Source organism: Ictalurus furcatus, chromosome 25 (genome assembly GCF_023375685.1).
Source record: "Ictalurus furcatus strain D&B chromosome 25, Billie_1.0, whole genome shotgun sequence".
In the NCBI taxonomy this organism is placed as follows: Eukaryota; Metazoa; Chordata; class Actinopteri; order Siluriformes; family Ictaluridae; genus Ictalurus; species Ictalurus furcatus.
Window position 1 is genome coordinate 14,998,646 of NC_071279.1, and position 17,868 is coordinate 15,016,513.

Genomic DNA, 17,868 nt, shown 5'->3' on the forward strand with positions numbered 1-17,868 from the left:
GCTGTCAGCTGAAGAAGCCTACAAAGTCTTTGCTGTCTCAGATGCCTCTTGTGTGAATCAGCAGGAGGAAGTATGCTAAATAAAGTGTGAAACACTATGAAATGCATGTGGGAATCATGAAATTTACCACAAAATGGAGCTTCATGCATTCATATTCAACCCAGTCAGTGGACATGGGGTAGGTTTTTTTTCTTGTAGCACATCAATAACATTGAAATGGTGGTGTAATCTAATGTTTCAGCAATCATTTGAGGAGCTTTAATAATGAAAATGAGTCTTTTTTAATCACATATGCATTACAGCACAGTGAAATTCTGTTCTTCGCATACCCCAACATGTCAGGAAGCTGGGGTCAGAGCACAGGGTCAGTCATGATACAGTGCCCCTGGAGCAGAGAGGGTTAAGGGCCTTGCTCAAGGGCCCAACAGTGGCAGCTTGGCAGTGCTGTTGCTTGAACCTCCGACCTTCCAATCAGTAACTCAGATCCTTAACCACCAAGCCCCCACTGCCCCTCTCTCACTAATCAGCTCTCATGAAGCTTCAGATCTTCATAAGCTCATCACAAATGTAGCAGCTCAATGAATAATTAAGAAGCTCAAAATATCAAGATAATACTACGAGTCCAGTCCACTACCTTAATTTGCTATCAGTAGATATTTGTAAACCCATAGGCAACTAAATAGCTTCACAGACATAAAGCACCTTGCATAAGTATTCACCCCTTACACTTTTCTACATTTTGTAGTGTTAAAGCTTGGAACAAAAATGTATTTTATTGGGAGTACATGTAATGAATCTACATAAAATAGGTTATGATATTGAAGTAGTATTAATATACATTTTTGTAAAATTATTTACAAATAACAACCCTTGTTATTGCAGAAGTATTCAACCCTGCTGCTGTTCTGGTACAACTAGCTGGCATCAGAGAGGACTCTTGGTTGCTTTTCTGACTAAAAGCATAGACCCTTAACACTTAAGGGTTATTTGGTCATTCCTCTGTGGAACTCTTAATGGTTCTATATAGAACCTTACAACAGATCGCCTCTTTAGGTCGGTTCCAAGTAGAACCCTGTCAGGAAGCCATATACCTTTAACTGTCCAGAGAATCCTCCATGCATCCATCTTCTATACACTTATCCTTTTCAGGGTCACGGGGAAACCTGGAGCCTATCCCAGGGAACATGGGGCACAAGGCGGGGTAAACCCTGGACAGGGTGCCAATCCATCGCAGGGCACAATCCCAGAGAATCCTTTTTAAGGCTAATATTGTACAGTATAGAGTATATTCTGTGTCTTATTTATGTTAAACTAACTGTATATTTCTGAATCAATGATGGTGCTATTGAGGCTGCATTACTTCAGGTTCATAACCCTTTAACTGTTGTTGTTTTCAGTGACATTATCCATGCAATTCCAAGCTGTCTCTCTGAACCTCCACTCCATGGTGTGTGAACTGTTCAATCAGCCCCATGTGTGCACCATATTTCCTTGCATCACAGCAGCTCATCTCCAAAGTCGTTCTCCTCCGCCTGCATTTTATGGGCTTATTTGCTTTTGTTGGAGGCCATGCCAGCAAGCGGGAACACAGTTGAAGGGCACATCCATTTTTATTTGTGTGGCAGTCTACAATCCACACCGCCCACCAGCTATAGTCTTCCTATTCATTTTTAGTTGCCGTGTGTGTGTGTGTGGTCCTTACAAAATGTTTTGGCTCAAGCATATTATAGTGAATGCTGAGGTAAAGCTATAGCTGACCAGGGTTGGTATATGCAACTTATGGAGACCTTGCTTGTCTGTTTTTAAACAAGAAGGTAATGGACCCTTATGGTATGGTGGGGCCATACAGAACCTCAGACTCCCCACGTAGCTTAATACATGACAGCACATGACAGAGCATGTGGCATGTTTTGGGCAAATTTTATGTTCTTGGTGTTTTAATTTACCATAAAAACTGTACACTTAAAAGAAAACTTTATCTAAAGGTAAAAAACTAATAATAATTTTGGGTGGATTGCCCCTTTATATAACTCAATAATGATGGTTGTCATCACCATCAGCTCTCCAGCGAGCTGACATAGTTAGCAGTTAGCTATGAGTGGGTCATGTCAAGTGCTTTGCAATGACTAAATCTTTCTTGTATACACAAACTGGAGCAATCCACCCAGCTAAGGCCATTCGAGGCAGTTAAGGTCATATTATCCAGCCTGGCCTTCAGCTTTGCCAACATAGAAATGCTTCCTCCTCAAAATGACTCCTTTCATTTGTGACTGCAAATCAAGCTGCTTGGTGGAAATTTCTTAACAATCGTGACCTCAATGCGTCTAAGGGTTAGATGTGCTTTTTTGTAAAATAAATAAAAGTCCACCACTGAGTATGAAACATCTTTATAATTAGGAAATAAAAGGTGTGTGTAATTAAATACATCAAATACAGCTCCACGGTCCCCAGTTCAACCCTGGGTTCCCTGTTTTCCTCCTCCCTCCCAAGAGCATGCAGATAAGCAACCTGAATATGCTACTGTAAATTATCCCCAAGTGCGAATGATTGTGTGAACGAGTGTTTGAATGTGTGACCTCCAATGAACTGATGTCCCATCTGGGGTGAATGGTTTTGGGATATGTTCCTGATCCACCGTGACCCTGACCTGAATAATATCCTTAATGAAGATGAATAAATATATTTTGTTAAGTGTGTTTATTAATTTTTCTTCAGTAACTACTTTTTTCTGATCATGGTCATAGAGAATCTAGAGCCTGTGCTTGGAACATTTGGCATGAGGTGCGAATACACCCTGGATAGGATGCATGAATTGACAATCTATGTATATGTATATTTTACTTTATTCAAGGTGTTATGTGAAATAATAAATAATACTTGTTCTGTTTTATTTGTTTTCTTTCTATATTTTATTCTATTCTTTGTTGTAAAGTAATGGCAGGTGTTAAACAATGTTTATAGCGCATTTCTGCCAACAACAATGCTGGGATATAGAAATAAACAAAGCAATACATAACAGAGGACTGACCCATGATTCTTGTATCTGTTCATTATACTTAAAACAGTAGTTTGTCCAAAATGTACATAATTTCACTCTTAATTAACATAGAAACTCGGGAACATACAGAAGATTCCTTGTATGTGACTTCTATCTGAAAGATAATCAACAAAAAGGATATATTTAATCTGATATAACTTATTTCTACAGTTTGTCTGACTGAAATAATACTATGCAGTTTTTCTTCTCCTATTATGATGGTGTTTAAAGTTTGATTGAGCCATAACTGCAGCCTCACAGGGTGAAATCTGAACTCTGTGTGATCTCCTGAGAGCAAAGCTAAAGAAGCAAACTTCACACACACAAAACATGTCTTGACATTTGGCTAAACTATCACTTATACCCTAGAAAAACGCATCTGTTTCCCCTGTATGTTCCCCATGAAGATATAACCAGTTTCAGAGAACAAAAAAGAGAATTTCTTCTGAAGAAATTGCAATACATTCATTCTAAGAGTCTAAGAAACACTCGACCAGTCACTAATCCTTCTGTAGTTTAATTAATTTGTTTCAATTTCATGATTTAATTAAATAATCACTGAAATTCATAATGAAATTAATAATATGCTTTATGAGTTATACATGTGTATAACAAAATATTATATTTTATATATATATTTTAAATTATTATTATTTAATTTAGTCTATAAGGTCCTTCATAACAGGACCTGGGTAGTCCTTTAAGGCTTGTTAAACAAAATGCTGACACCTAGTGGCTTGGAGAGAAGTCACATTTTCTTTACTATTTCTTACTAAGTGAAAAACCACATACTCATGACTTAGCAATTTATTTATATCCACTCAGCAAAGCAGTAATACAGGACATACATAACAGAGGTCTGGAGTACAGGGAAATACACCAATATGCAGATAAACAGGAACCACAGATTATCAAGGGTATAAGTAGTAGAGCATGCAAGCCCCTAATGCCTATAGATATGACCTAGGTTTTTTTTTTTTGTACGTACAGTAACTAACTCTAAATCTAACTGGTAGTCAAATATTAACTCACTTGGTCAATTTTCTATCTAGTAATTGACTGTTAAATTTATTCAATTTTACAGTGTTTAAATTTGCAATTACTCTTAACCTGTCCGTCTACTGGTCTGTTTTTGTGGGGGAGGAGGAAATTGGAAAACCCATTATTGTCGTGAGATGCATTATCTATCATGTATTATGCATTATCCAAATTGTATGGAAAAAACGCTGTATCTATCCTATCCTGTATCCAAACTATCCTGTCAATACTGTCTGTAAACACAAACTCCAAGCACAAATACAAACAAATATAATGGTTGTTTTTTTTGTTCAACTTTATGAAAACACTCAAACAAACTAGTCACACTTGGTATATTCATACATGGAATAAGCTATTGCTTCGAGATAATAATAATAATAAAAAAAATCCTTGTTTTGTTCACTGTATTATTAAATGTTAATTAAATTAAATGTAATTTAAAATGTACTCATTTGTTTTGGTCCTCATCCTGATCACAGAATTGAGAAACCGGATCTCTGATTGCAAGAGCCAGTGTCCCGTCCATTTTCTGTACAAAATCCTACTTCCAATTACAGCAACTGCAGTCACAGCCAAGATACGCTTGTAACATACCTGCAATAAATAAGATATTAATTAATACAATATCCATTCATGAATATTTTATTTTATATTTCTCAAAATGTTTGATTTTTCAAATCTGATTGGTCAATAGGTATTGATAAATTTTTTAAATAACAGCAGCTCTGACCATATTTGAGGCCTTAATTCAAATCACAGGTTTAAATTAATGTGCTCTTTCCTAATACGTTATTGTTTCATAACAGCTAATCTACTGCAACTTGTATAGTGCAAGTAAACCAATTTTAAAAAATGTTTTGTTAGTTAACAAAGAAAAACATATATTTGTTCATATGGTGAGTTTTCTTGTAAGGAGAACAACTTTGTGCAATTGCAATTTCGCCAATTCAAGTAGTTTTCCACAAAAATTTTCCATTGCAATTTTTTTTTAACAGCCGTAGCAAAATCAAGCATTTTTGGCCACAACAATCACAAAAAAAAACCTCAGCAAAATCCTGTATGAACTGAATAACAAGCTACATAACAACTGTTAATAGCTGATATATCAGGAACTAACAAACATGGAACTTCCACAACATATCATAATTAATTAACTATAAATGGGTTAAAAAATATGACATTATTTTAAAATGAAAAGTTTTACAATGATTTTACAATAATTTCAACATCCAAGTGCTGTGGTATAATAGGTATAAAAGACTTACAGCACTGAGAAATGCTCTTAGTGGAAAATTACATTTAATAACACTGATAAACACTAATAATGAAACCATCTCTACTCATTGGTACTCACCTCACGCTGATGTTTGCTGTATGGCTTTAGCCAATTTCCTGCCGTGCTGATTGCTTCATTATTCTTTGAACAGTTCAGCAGTCCGGAGTCCTCATGGAACAACATGTCCACCATCTTCAAATCTTTCCTTTCATACCGACTGCTGCTTGGTGGAATGTAGTCAGTGCTGAAGGTGTGGTGAAGTACTACCATTATGGTTTTCTTACCATCTAGAAAGTCAAATAAATTAATTATAGGTGAATAATATACAAGTCTTACATTTTCAATTTTTCCAATTAATTACTTCATTTGATTAAAACAAATCTGTGCTTGGCTTTCAGAAACATAGCTCTTTGATTAGCATCCCCACTCGGCCGACCCTTATTTATTGTGCTTGATGATTAATCAGTCCTCATATTTCAGTTATTCTGAATGACTTTATCATTTTGTATTGCTACAAAAAAAGTCAGAATTGTGCGATATGAACTCATAATTGTGAGAAAAAAAATATAAGAATTGTGAGATGTTTACTCAAAACAGTGAGACATAATGTCAGAATTGTGAGATGTAAACTCGCAATTCTGAGGAAAAAAAGGCCGGATTGTGAGATATAAAGTCGCAAATGTAAGAAATAAAGTTGCAGGAAGACATAAAGTCACTATTACCTTTTTTATTTGTTTTCTCTGTGGTGGAAACTGTTTTCAAAACCTTAGCTGACACTTTAAGTGATAAAAACGTACCTACTGGATTCGTTATGTAAAGCAGGCCACTGAAACAGTTTACAGACTGTACTTACAGACCTGTCCAAGAGCAACATCGCTAATTCCATGTCCAGCTTCATTCCTTCATCAGTAATAAAATACTCCTTCTTGGATAAGCACTGCCAGTGTTTATCCTGGTGATGCATTTCATATCTTTAAGGGTTTTTCTGGGTTTTTTTTTTTTTTGCTTTTCTCAAAGCAACAGCATGGCTTCGGCCATGTTTCTCTTCTCTCCCAGTAAGCTGTGGTGGATGGTGGAGTGAAGTGGTGATGGAGTGTCTATAAAACGATTGACGTAAGGCCCATCCAAATATTCTGGTCCGGACTGTAGTGCATTTGCAGACCCCACCCCCAGCTACAGTATCTCACAAAAGTGAGTACACCCCTCACATTTTTGTAAATATTTGATTATATCTTTTCATGTGACAACACTGAAGAAATGACACTTTGCTACAATGTAAAGTAGTGAGTGTACAGCTTGTGTAACACTGTCAATTTGCTGTCCCCTCAAAATAACTCAACACACAGTCATTAATGTCTAAACCGCTGGCAACAAAAGTGAGTACACCCCTAAGTGAAAATGTCCAAATTGGGCCCAAAGTGTCAATATTTTGTGTGGCCACCATTATTTTCCAGCACTGCCTTAACCCTCTTGGGCATGGAGTTCACCAGAGCTTCACAGGTTGCCACTGGAGTCCTCTTCCACTCCTCCATGATGACATCACTGAGCTGGTGGATGTTAGAGACCTTGTGCTCATCCACCTTCCGTTTGAGGATGCCCCATAGATGCTCAATAGGGTTTAGTCCATCATCTTCACCCTCAGCTTCTTTAGCAAGGCAGTGGTCATCTTCGAGGTGTGTTTGGGGTCATTATCATGCTGGAATACTGTCCTGCGGCCCAGTCTCCGAAGGGAGGGGATCATGCTCTGCTTCAGTATGTCACAGTACATGTTGGCATTCATGGTTCCCTCAATGAACTGTAGCTCCCCAGTGCCGGCAGCACTCATGCAGCCCCAGACCATGACACTCCCACCACCATGCTTGACTGTAGGCAAGACACACTTGTCTTTGTACTCCTCACCTGGTTGCCGCCACACATGCTTGACACCATCTGAACCAAATAAGTTTATCTTGGTCTCATCAGACCACAGGACATGGTTCCAGTAATCCATGTCCTTAGTCTGCTTGTCTCCAGCAAACTGTTTGCGGGCTTTCTTGTGCATCATCTTTAGAAGAGGCTTCCTTCTGGGACGACAGCCATGCAGACCAATTTGATGCAGTGTGTGGCGTATGGTCTGAGCACTGACAGGCTGACCCCCCACCCCTTCAACCTCTGCAGCAATGCTGGCAGCACTCATACGTCTATTTCCCAAAGACAACCTCTGGATATGACGCTGAGCACATGCACTCAACTTCTTTGGTCGACCATGGCGAGGCCTGTTCTGAGTGGAACCTGTCCTGTTAAACCGCTGTATGGTCTTGGCCACCGTGCTGCAGCTCAGTGTCAGGGTCTTGGCAATCTTCTTATAGCCTAGGCCATTTTTATGTAGAGCAACAATTATTTTTTTCAGATCCTCAGAGAGTTCTTTGCCATGAGGTGCCATGTTGAACTTCCAGTGACCAGTATGAGGGAGTGTGAGAGCGATGACACCAAATTTAACACACCTGCTCCCCATTCACACCTGAGACCTTGTAACACTAACAAGTCCCATGACACCGGGGAGGGAAAATAGCTAATTGGGCCCAATTTGGACATTTTCACTTAGGGGTGTACTCACTTTTGTTGTCAGCGGTTTAGACATTAATGGCTGTGTGTTGAGTTATTTTGAGGGGACAGCAAATTTACACTGTTACACAAGCTGTACACTAACTACTTTACATTGTAGCAAAGTGTCATTTCTTGAGTGTTGTCACATGAAAAGATATAATCAAATATTTACAAAAATGTGAGGGGTTTACTCACTTTTGTGAGATACTGTACATAATACACTCCTGCTAAGGCAATGGCTTCAACCATTATTATTATTATTATTATTATTATTATTATTATTATTATTGATCATGTTCTGCACATTTTCCAGGATATTTGTACATAACTTAAATCAGTGATTGTACCTTTAAACATGAACTTTAGTTTCAGGATTTAGCACAGATGCTAATGGAATGCTCCATGTCCTATTTTACCTAAAATAATGGTGCATTTTAATTCATGTTAAATTAGTCAATTAAAATGGACTTTTTAATGTAGCATTTTCCTTAATTTACTGTAGTTTTTCTGCAGCTGTGTTAGGGGTTGGTGAGCGGAAGCAGAAGGACGCCATTTTGTCCTGTATGCCCTGTGACTCACCTGTGAGGCGAGACAGAACCGCTTCGATGTCGGTTCCTGCGCGAGAGACGATCGGACAGAAGACCACTTTCACATCGCACTCCTCCTCCTCATTACTCACACTGATACTGTTCGGCAATTTAGACAGACGTTCAATGATTTCAGCACAAACGTTCTTGATGTTACCGCGATTTTCGACATAAACCTTGGTCGTAAACGTCTCTTTGCACAAAACATTAGGTGTGTATTTTTTAAGTTGCTGGCCATAAAGCGCAATTCTAGCGGGAATTAAATTCATCCTGTGAAACACGTAAAAGAGGAAAGCTAGATTTACTTATTACAGCCTCTCCAACCTTTCGTATTTATGTCTGAGCTGCGGTTACTTTCACTTTTCACATTCGGTTTGACCTCACCGCTTCAAAGTGAAACTAAAGATCTGATTGGTTATAACAATGAACGTGGGAAAATACTCCTTTCTGATTGGCTGGCAGAAGTACATTTGCGTACATCTGGTGTAGCCTATATATATATATATATATATATATATATATATATATATATATATAGGCTACACTATGCTGACCATATATATATATATATATATATATATATATATATATATATATATATATATATATGGTCAGCATGGTGTATTTATTGTTTTACTCTTTTTACACTCAAATAACTGTACCATGTAATTTTCCACGTGTCTGGGGTGGTACTATTAAGTGTGCGTGTTTTGTACCTCTGGTATGTATCTTTCTGCTTTAAAAGTGATTTAATGTACATAAATAGACCTTTCATTTGGAATTGGAGTTACAGTTAAAGCTTTACTCACTTGCTCATTCACTCTTAGGAACTGCTTCATACTGGTCAGTGTCTGGGTGGATCCGGATCCTATCCCAGGAACACTGGGGATGAAATGGGAACACACCCTGGATCAGATGCCAGTCTATTGTACTCTTACTGACTACGGTTACATGCACATCAAATTTCGTTTAAGGTCTATATTCATATCGCAGCCATATTCCGAATACAACGTTTATATGCGTAATGTGCAGAAATGTGATAGAAATCAAAGTGATTCTGATGTGATAGAAATCAAAGAGCTATGGAACAACTAGATGTTACAAACAAAACAGGCAAAATGCAGGCACATGATCTCTGGCAACAGCTTTCTCATAAGTAAACATAGACATTGGTGGGTGAGTGTCTTGCTTGTAGGTTATAAAATAAAGTACAGATTCATGGAATTTATGTCATCTGTTAGCTTTTTACTCATCATAAAATGCAGCAGCTATTAAAAGAAAAACAGCCTGTGCTATCTTCCCAGATATCTTTCACACAATTCTGAAATGATAGAATTTGGATACAATATAGTGTCCGTTACGTATAATCCCTCTAATAAACCATGAACAAGGAAAGGTATGTGGTTTAAGATTTATTGTTTTGCATCCATAAGAAAAACAAACAGGAAATGAACCAGGGCTAGCATATATACGCTGCCATACATCACAGAGTCAGTGTGCTTGTATTAGCCTCTGGCTCTCATAACACCTCAAGAAAAGAATTGAGCCAAGATTTACAGCACATGAAACTACACAATTCATGGTAGACCAACATCCAAGCCCTGATCTTTAAAAATTTGGAAAGAAATGTGGCAATGTTGCAGAATCAGTTATGGAATAATAAAACCATGCCATTCTATCCCTCCAAAGCACAAAATGACAATCTGCACTGTAGAAACATCAACAAAGATACCCAGAAAAACAATCCTCGCTTCATGAACAGCCCCACCACATCAGATGCTGCTTTTTCTTGGTAACTGTTGGTAAATTTGCTCCAAGATGATCCAGGCAAAATGCTTTATTGGCACAGGTAGTGTTTAAGATGCACAGCAAGCAAATTCCTCCATTACAGCACACACTGGAGTTCCTCTGAGCATGCGCACATTTTTAAGATGTCAGGTCTGATTTGCAGATCTTTTTTTTTCCCAGTTACATAAAATCGTCAGAATCGTTACCGTCCTGTAAAAAAATTGAGAGTAAATGTTAGACATTACATATAAAACTTGGGCATTATATAGACCAGTGTAACTCACACCACACTGTCAATACTGTTAAAATGAAATAAAAATATGTTGGACCTGTATTTAATAGGCTACCAACAAATTACTTACATACATACAGTCATGTGTAAAAAAAAAAAATAAGTACACCCCATGGAAATGGTTGACTTTTTTGATACATTTGGACAAGCGAACATGTGATCCTCTTTGAAACAAGTGCCTATTAATAAAGTTGATACACTATCAAATGACACATAAAACTGACATTTTTTAGTGAATGTAGTAAAACAGTGTAGTATTTTTCATACATATTCATGTAGTATTTATCACACCTTCAAATCCATAAAATTAGAATCAGGTGTTCAAGATCGGGTGCCAGTGATTAGGACCTGCTTAGGGAGTGCAGGTGGAACCTTATTTATACCCCTCTCATATCTAGTGTCCGGTGTTCCCTTTGCTATTGAGGTGTGTGGTGTTATCATGCCAAGATCTAAACAGTCTGTAAGGCCTTCAGAATCAAGGTTGTGGATGCCTATGAGTCTGTCAAAGTATTTAATAAGATCTCCAAATTATTTGAAATAAGTCATTCCACTGTAAGGAAAATCATCTAACAATAATAATCTACAAAAAAGATTTCAAACGACTCGCAATTAATCCAGGACTGGCCATCCAAGCAAATTCAGCCCAAGAGCAGACCATCTGATGCAAAAAGAAGTCTCCAAGAACCCCAAAATTTCATCACAGGATCTGCTAGTAATTATATAAAACACCTACAAGAATTTATTTCTGCTAAAGGGGGCAATACTAGCTTCTAAGGGCAAGGGTGTACTTACTTTTTCCACAGAAGAATCTCACATCTATTGCTATTTCTGTTGAATAAATGATTGAAAAAGCTAATTTTCCTTGTAGTTTTGGTCAAGTATATCAACTTTATTGATAGGCACTGTTTCAAAGATGATCAAATGTTTGCTTGTCCAAATATGTCAAAAATGGCAACAATTTCCATGGGGTGTACTTACTTTTTCACATCGGTATTACATGTATTTTGGCAGGATTCATACCACTACTGAAAATTTCCACACCTATACATATTATATACACACATATACATATATATAAATAATATGTGTGTGTGTGTGTGTGTATATATATATATATATATACACACACACACACACACACACACACACACACACACACACACACACACACACACACACATACACACACACACTCTTAGATCAGGATAACTTAATTGAACAAAAGGTCCTACCTCATTTGTGGTCATGTTTTCACTCTTCATAAGTGATGAATAATTCCTGTAAAAGAAACACATTTGATGTATATACAGTTGCAGTCACAAGTTTACATACGCCTTGCAGAATCTGCTAAATAATAATAAAATAAGAGGGATGATAAAAGTTGCATGTTTTGTATATAGTTCTGCCCTGAATAAACTATTTCACATAACAGATGTTTACATATAGTACACAAGACACAACAATAACTGAATTTACACAAATGTTCAACCAGTTCAAAAGTTTACACACGCTCGATTATTAATCCTGTGTGTCGTTACCTGGATGATCAACAACTGTTTTTATATTTTGTGATAGTTGTTCATTAAAGTCCCTTGTTTGTCTTCAGCAGTAAAACTGCCCACTGTTCTTCAGAAAAATCCTCCATGTCCTGCACATTCTTTACTTTTCCAGCATCTTCTGCATATTTAACCCCTTTCCAACAGAGACTATATGATGTTGAGATCCATCTTTTCACACTGAGGACAACTGAGGGACTCGTACACGACTATTACAAAAGGTGCAAACATTCACTGATGCTCAAGAAGGCAACACGATACAAGGGGGTGTAAACTTCTGAACAGGATAATTGGTGTAAATCGTTATTATTTTATCTTCTGGGAAACATGTAAATATCGTATCTAGCTTCTGAGGGGTAATACTAAAGGGAAAAAAAAAGATCTTTGAACAAATTAATATTTTACACCAATCAACCTGTTCAAAAGTTTACACCCCCCTGGCTCTTAATGTATCGTGTCGCCATCTTGAGCATCATTGAATGTTTGCACCTTTTGAAATAATTGTGTACGAGTCCCTCAGTTGTCCTCAATGTGAAAAGATGGATCTGAACATCATGTAGCTGCTGTTGGAAAGGGGTTAAATATGCAGAAGATGCTGGAAAAGTAAAGAATGTGCAGGACCTGGAGGATTTTTCTGAAGAACAGTGGGCAGTTTAACTGCTCAGGACAAACAAGGTTCAGTTATTATTGTGTCTTGTGGTCTTTATGCAAACATCTGTTATGTGAAATAGCTTATTCAAGGCAGGACTAAAAAATAAAAAAATTAAACACAATTTTTATGATCCTTCATTTTTTTAAAATTATTAACATTTTGCAAAGTGTATGTAAACTTATGACCCCAACTGTAAGCTTTTAGGTTCAAGATTTACTGACTGCTCAAACAGTTTGATCCAGAAGCACAGTAAGTGAGTCCCTGTGATACCTCATCTCCTCCTGCTCCTTTTTCCTCTTCATTTCTTCCTTTTCCTTTTTCTTTATCTCCTGAATCTGAGCCTTTTTCTCGTTCCGGTCCTCTCTATCTCTGGACTCTTTCTCTGCTGCGAGATCGGGGTATTTCTCCTCCTTTGTCTTCTCCAGCCGATTGATGATTTCGTTGATTTTTTTTTCTACTGCCACAGTTCTCACCTGTTAATGACATGATGTTCATAAGTAATTATACTTGCACTTCCTTAAGCGATTCTAAACACAGTGTATATCAGCAGATCGATACCAAATTTTGTTCTATACGTCTGTAGACTGCTGTAAGTTACACTGTGTCCTAAACTTTAGTAGAAAGACATCACTGAAGAGCTGGATATGGACTGAGAGATATTTACAGAAAGATTTTACTCTTCTTATTTCTTTACAGTGAAAAAGCAAACACTGCAGAGTGGCATGTCTTAACTGAACAGCTATATTTGAGGTGTGTTCAGTTTTCAATCATGTACTGTGTACCTCTTTCTGGCGGTGAAAACCAATCTGACCCACGTCCATGTCTCCGGTTTTCTTCAGGTTGCCCCATGGCGTGTAAACAACATTGATGTTGTTCATCTTGCAGCCTGTCAGTGAAAAGCAGCTGTGTGTTAAATCAAGACAACATACGAAAACCAGAGTCCCTCCGGTTTTTGGTGATCACGGAGCACAACGCAACATCAACAAAATTTGTTTTGTGATCCTGCATAATTTGCCATTTTAACGCATAATTGGTCATTTAACCGCAAAATAATCACAAAAAATAGGCTACAAATGATCCCTAATCTAATTAGAGTTAACCTACTCAAGTTTGGTTTTCATAAGGCTACGCATGTCGCACACTTGATGTCAGTCAGTGGTCTGTGTGAAACATGGCAAAAGTGAATCCTTGGACCAGGCGAGGCAATATCCCAACGTATTACACGAGAGTGGGGGTAAATTGTTTTGCAGTCCACGTAATAAAATATCGGATCACAAAAGAAAGTCTACTGTTGACTTTTTTTTTTAAATTACCGTAATGTCACCTGCCTTTTTGCTTTATGTGGGACCACCGGAGATATAGTGCCTGTGTGAACTGGAGTTACATACAGTATCTATGTATAAATTACTACACCTGCTATTTGTGTGTTCACATAGGACAGGTGGGGAAATTTTCTATTTAATAGTCATGTACGAGTATTGTACATCTAATACCATACATTATATTACTTTATACACCATACCTATACATTTATTTGATATATTTCTGTAAAGCTGCTTTGGGACAATGTCCATTGTTAAAAACGCTATACAAATAAAACTGAATTGAATTGAATTATATGGTAAATGTGGTATCCTAATTATTAAAAAATGTCGCAAGTTTTCCGCAAAATTGTGGAAAAATGACCACCACAAAATCAGACTGCAAAAATTACAAAACAACAACAACAACAACAACAATAAAAACGTGAAATCCTGGTGGGACTGGAAAACTGTGCAATCTGATCTAGTGACAAAAATGTTGTGAATTCAAATACCAGGAATCTCATAGAATCAAACATAACCAGAGATGATTTACCGAACTTTATATATACACAAAGCTTAAATCACTTATTTATTTCAATTACACACACAAAGTTAATGAGAAATGTCGTAAAACGCAGTCATTTCATATTAATGATTTGGGGGGGGAGAAAAGAAAATCATTAAGTAATTCAAAACAAATCCAAAAAGAGAGACAAATAAGACTAGCCATTCAATGAGGATAAAAGTAATGGCACCCTATAAAAGGAGGAACCGTAAGTGTGTGTCTGTTGTAGCTGACATGCTGCAGTGGCTGAGCTGCATTACTGGAAATTAGCGCATGCTACATTTTGGCGTCTTTCACTGTTTACTTGTCGTTTTGTCATTCTCAGCTCTGTGAGCTTTGCCTTTTGTGGAGTTTGCAGTGCTGTGATCACGCTCTGTAATTTATAGCTCGTTGAAATTTATCAACATGCATGTGTGTACTAAGAAAATCAGCATTACTGAAATTTTTGGAACTCTGGTGAGAAATTTTTACATTTTTAAATTTTTAAAATACGCCAAAGATCAATTAGTATGCTTGTGTTTTTTTTTATATTATTATTATTATTTTTAATAAACATTTGATGATAGTAGCATTTGCTGCAGTTTGTAAGAGTGGAATGACATCAAGTGATTTTGATCCAAATGAATGCTTTTCTATTACAGATGCTCTAAACATAAACATGACTCAGCATTTATTCTGTCAAATAAACATTATAAGAAGCTTTACCTTGAATGCTGTTGTTCTTTACGAGCTGTGCACAGTCGATCAGGACCTCTTTGGGTATGTCGTCTATTGTCTTTCCCTTTTATGCAAAGAAAAACAAATTTAATTACAATCCTATTAGGACAAGAAACACCGAGCTTTATGTATAGCTATATAAATTAAAAACTTTACCTTGGGCATTCTCAGGTATACGTGTGCAGAGGAGAGTTTATCCACGTGAAACCTGAAACACAAAAGATCGCTGTTTACGTTTTATCTCCATCGAGTGTGACTTAAGCTTATGGTTAAGCCTTGAGCTCATTGAAGGTCAACTCCAGAATTATCGGCACCCCTCATGAAAACGTACACAGAACGACACAGGAAATTAACAGTGCATCCCTGCTGAAAAAACAACAGAAACCCTCATAGAATTTGTAATGGTTTTAATGGAAACTGTAATGGTCCCTGTGGGTCTCTACCGGTAATTTGTTACCTTCTATTGGTGGATACCATTAAGGACCAATAATGGTAATGGTTTTAATGGATAGTTGATGGTTTGTGATGGTATTTGTAGTGGAAACCATTAGAATTTCTGCGATAGTTTCTATTGGATTTTTTCAGCAGGGATGCAATGAGCTTAAGTCGAGTTTAAATTAATGGGGACACAATATTAACATATTTATATCAAAAACAAGTTTTTAAACTTTGGAAAGTCTCAAGACCATGGTTTCCTTACCAAATATCCTCCGGCCATCCGTATTTTATGAGATCTTCATCTGTTGAGAAAAGAAAACTGTAGTCACTAAAGTACAACCGTGAAAGAACACAAAAGTTCATGTGAGAGAACGAGCACTTACTTTCATATTTGTCCTTCCCCATGTAGATGGTATAGGCGGGTGTGAGAACTGCAAACGAGATGGAGGAAAAAAAAAACCCTGTTCAGCATAAACCATAAAGCCTTCCTTAGACAAGTAAATGTTTCCTATAACACACGTATACCACCACAGCTCTGCTGAAATCCTGATGTAGTACAAGAGGAACAAAACATTTCTGGACATGCAGTTATAGGAAAATAATCAACGTTGAGGTAGAAACAGTAACAATGCTTCTTCTCAATCTATAATCTTAATTCTCCGTGGTTTAAGATAAGCAGCTATTTTACAAATCTCTCTATCCTAGGTTATTTCTCCCTTGTCCATATTCCGAGATGAACACTTTCATTAGCCAATCGCGGCACAGACAAGGCTACCTTTAGCCAATCGCGGCACAGACAAGGCTACCTTTAGCCAATCGTAGCATAGGAGGCGGGACCTATTCGCATACGAGTGGATAAATACCGCTTATATTGCTCTCAGATCCCGCCAGCTCTTCTCTTCAGATCTAAAATAGCACTCACCGGCGCTGGTGAAGTAGAAAACCATGTTTCTGCGCTTGAAGAAAACACAGCTCCGATCAAAGAAGAGACAGGTGTGAACACAAACAGTAAACACTCGCGTTCAACATTACCTAGCAGCTAGCGTGCTACGAGCACTGACAAAACTGACACCGGAAGTGAATCAAACATCAGCTGTGCTAAGGAAAGGAAAGGTCATTTCCGACACCGCACGGCTACTGGTTGCCCCCCCATTACATTTCAATTGCACTGAAATCAAAAGAGCTCCCAGTAACTTTCTGACACATTCTCTAACACCTTTCATTCATTTTGCGATTTTATTTTCCATTTTGGTCGTTTTAGTGTGCTATAGTTTACTATTCATGCATATAGAGTGCTGCAGGGATGACGTCATTTTGTACCGGAATCCGGAAGTTAGCATCACACTGGTTCCTTCGACGAAAACCCAATTTCCCCATAGGTTTTTGGATTATCGCAAAAAACTAAGCTCTGTGATCGACAAATGTTTACAATACTTACACGGTTTGTCCATTAAGATAATGATCACAAATGTACAAAACCTTTATGAAGTTTGAAGGCTAAATATAGACACCAGGAATTAAAAAAAAAAAAACCTAACCGTATGCTATAAACGAACTACACCACGGTCGCTCGACTTCAACGTCACCATCACCAAGCTTCCGACAACTTTTCCAAATTTGATTTAAAACATTTTCCATAATACGGATTTACTCTGTGGACCAATCTTCATATACATTTTTTTGGGGAATTGTGCGCAGCACACCTGAACCAATTTATCTTTTTTTCCTGTTCGGCATGATGACGTTTATTGTCCCCGACAACCTCTGTAGTCCAATTTAGTATCATGTTAGCAACCGTCTTTTTCAATACACGTAAAAACTTTCAAAAATCATCAGTGGGGTTTTACTTATGTATTTTATGTCGTAGAATGAAACGTGGAAATATTTTGAGCTTGTGTTCACCACAGACCTTATTTCAGGCTTTTAACCAAAATCCCATTCAATAAACCCTCTGACTTTGGGAGGATGGAACCGGAAGGGCTATAATGCTAACTCGTTTCCGGGTTTTGGCATACAAAATTACGTCATACCT

At 37.4% G+C, this 17,868-nt stretch overlaps 2 protein-coding genes across 3 annotated transcripts; both read right to left on the reverse strand.

The window, feature by feature from the left end:
* Positions 1-1,703: 1,703 nt before the first annotated feature.
* On the reverse strand, positions 1,704-8,885 carry LOC128601474 (uncharacterized). Its single transcript, XM_053614704.1, has 3 exons — positions 8,517-8,885; positions 5,430-5,638; positions 1,704-4,669 (listed from the first exon to the last, which is right to left on the reverse strand). The coding sequence occupies exons 1-3, from the start codon at positions 8,791-8,793 to the stop codon at positions 4,502-4,504; spliced, it is 654 nt and encodes a 217-aa protein (XP_053470679.1). The 5' UTR covers positions 8,794-8,885; the 3' UTR covers positions 1,704-4,501.
* A 1,038-nt stretch (positions 8,886-9,923) lies between these two features.
* On the reverse strand, positions 9,924-17,578 carry ccdc25 (coiled-coil domain containing 25). 2 transcript variants are annotated; one of them, XM_053614245.1, is made up of 9 exons: positions 17,375-17,578; positions 16,220-16,267; positions 16,099-16,138; positions 15,555-15,606; positions 15,387-15,462; positions 13,595-13,698; positions 13,083-13,285; positions 11,837-11,882; positions 9,924-10,522 (listed from the first exon to the last, which is right to left on the reverse strand). In XM_053614245.1, exons 1-9 carry the CDS (start codon positions 17,472-17,474, stop codon positions 10,493-10,495), a joined length of 699 nt encoding a protein of 232 aa, XP_053470220.1. In that variant the 5' UTR covers positions 17,475-17,578; the 3' UTR covers positions 9,924-10,492. The 2 variants fall into 2 exon arrangements, with proteins under 2 accessions (XP_053470220.1, XP_053470221.1); XM_053614246.1 differs by lacking the exon at positions 17,375-17,578 and adding an exon at positions 16,759-17,354.
* Positions 17,579-17,868: the final 290 nt, after the last annotated feature.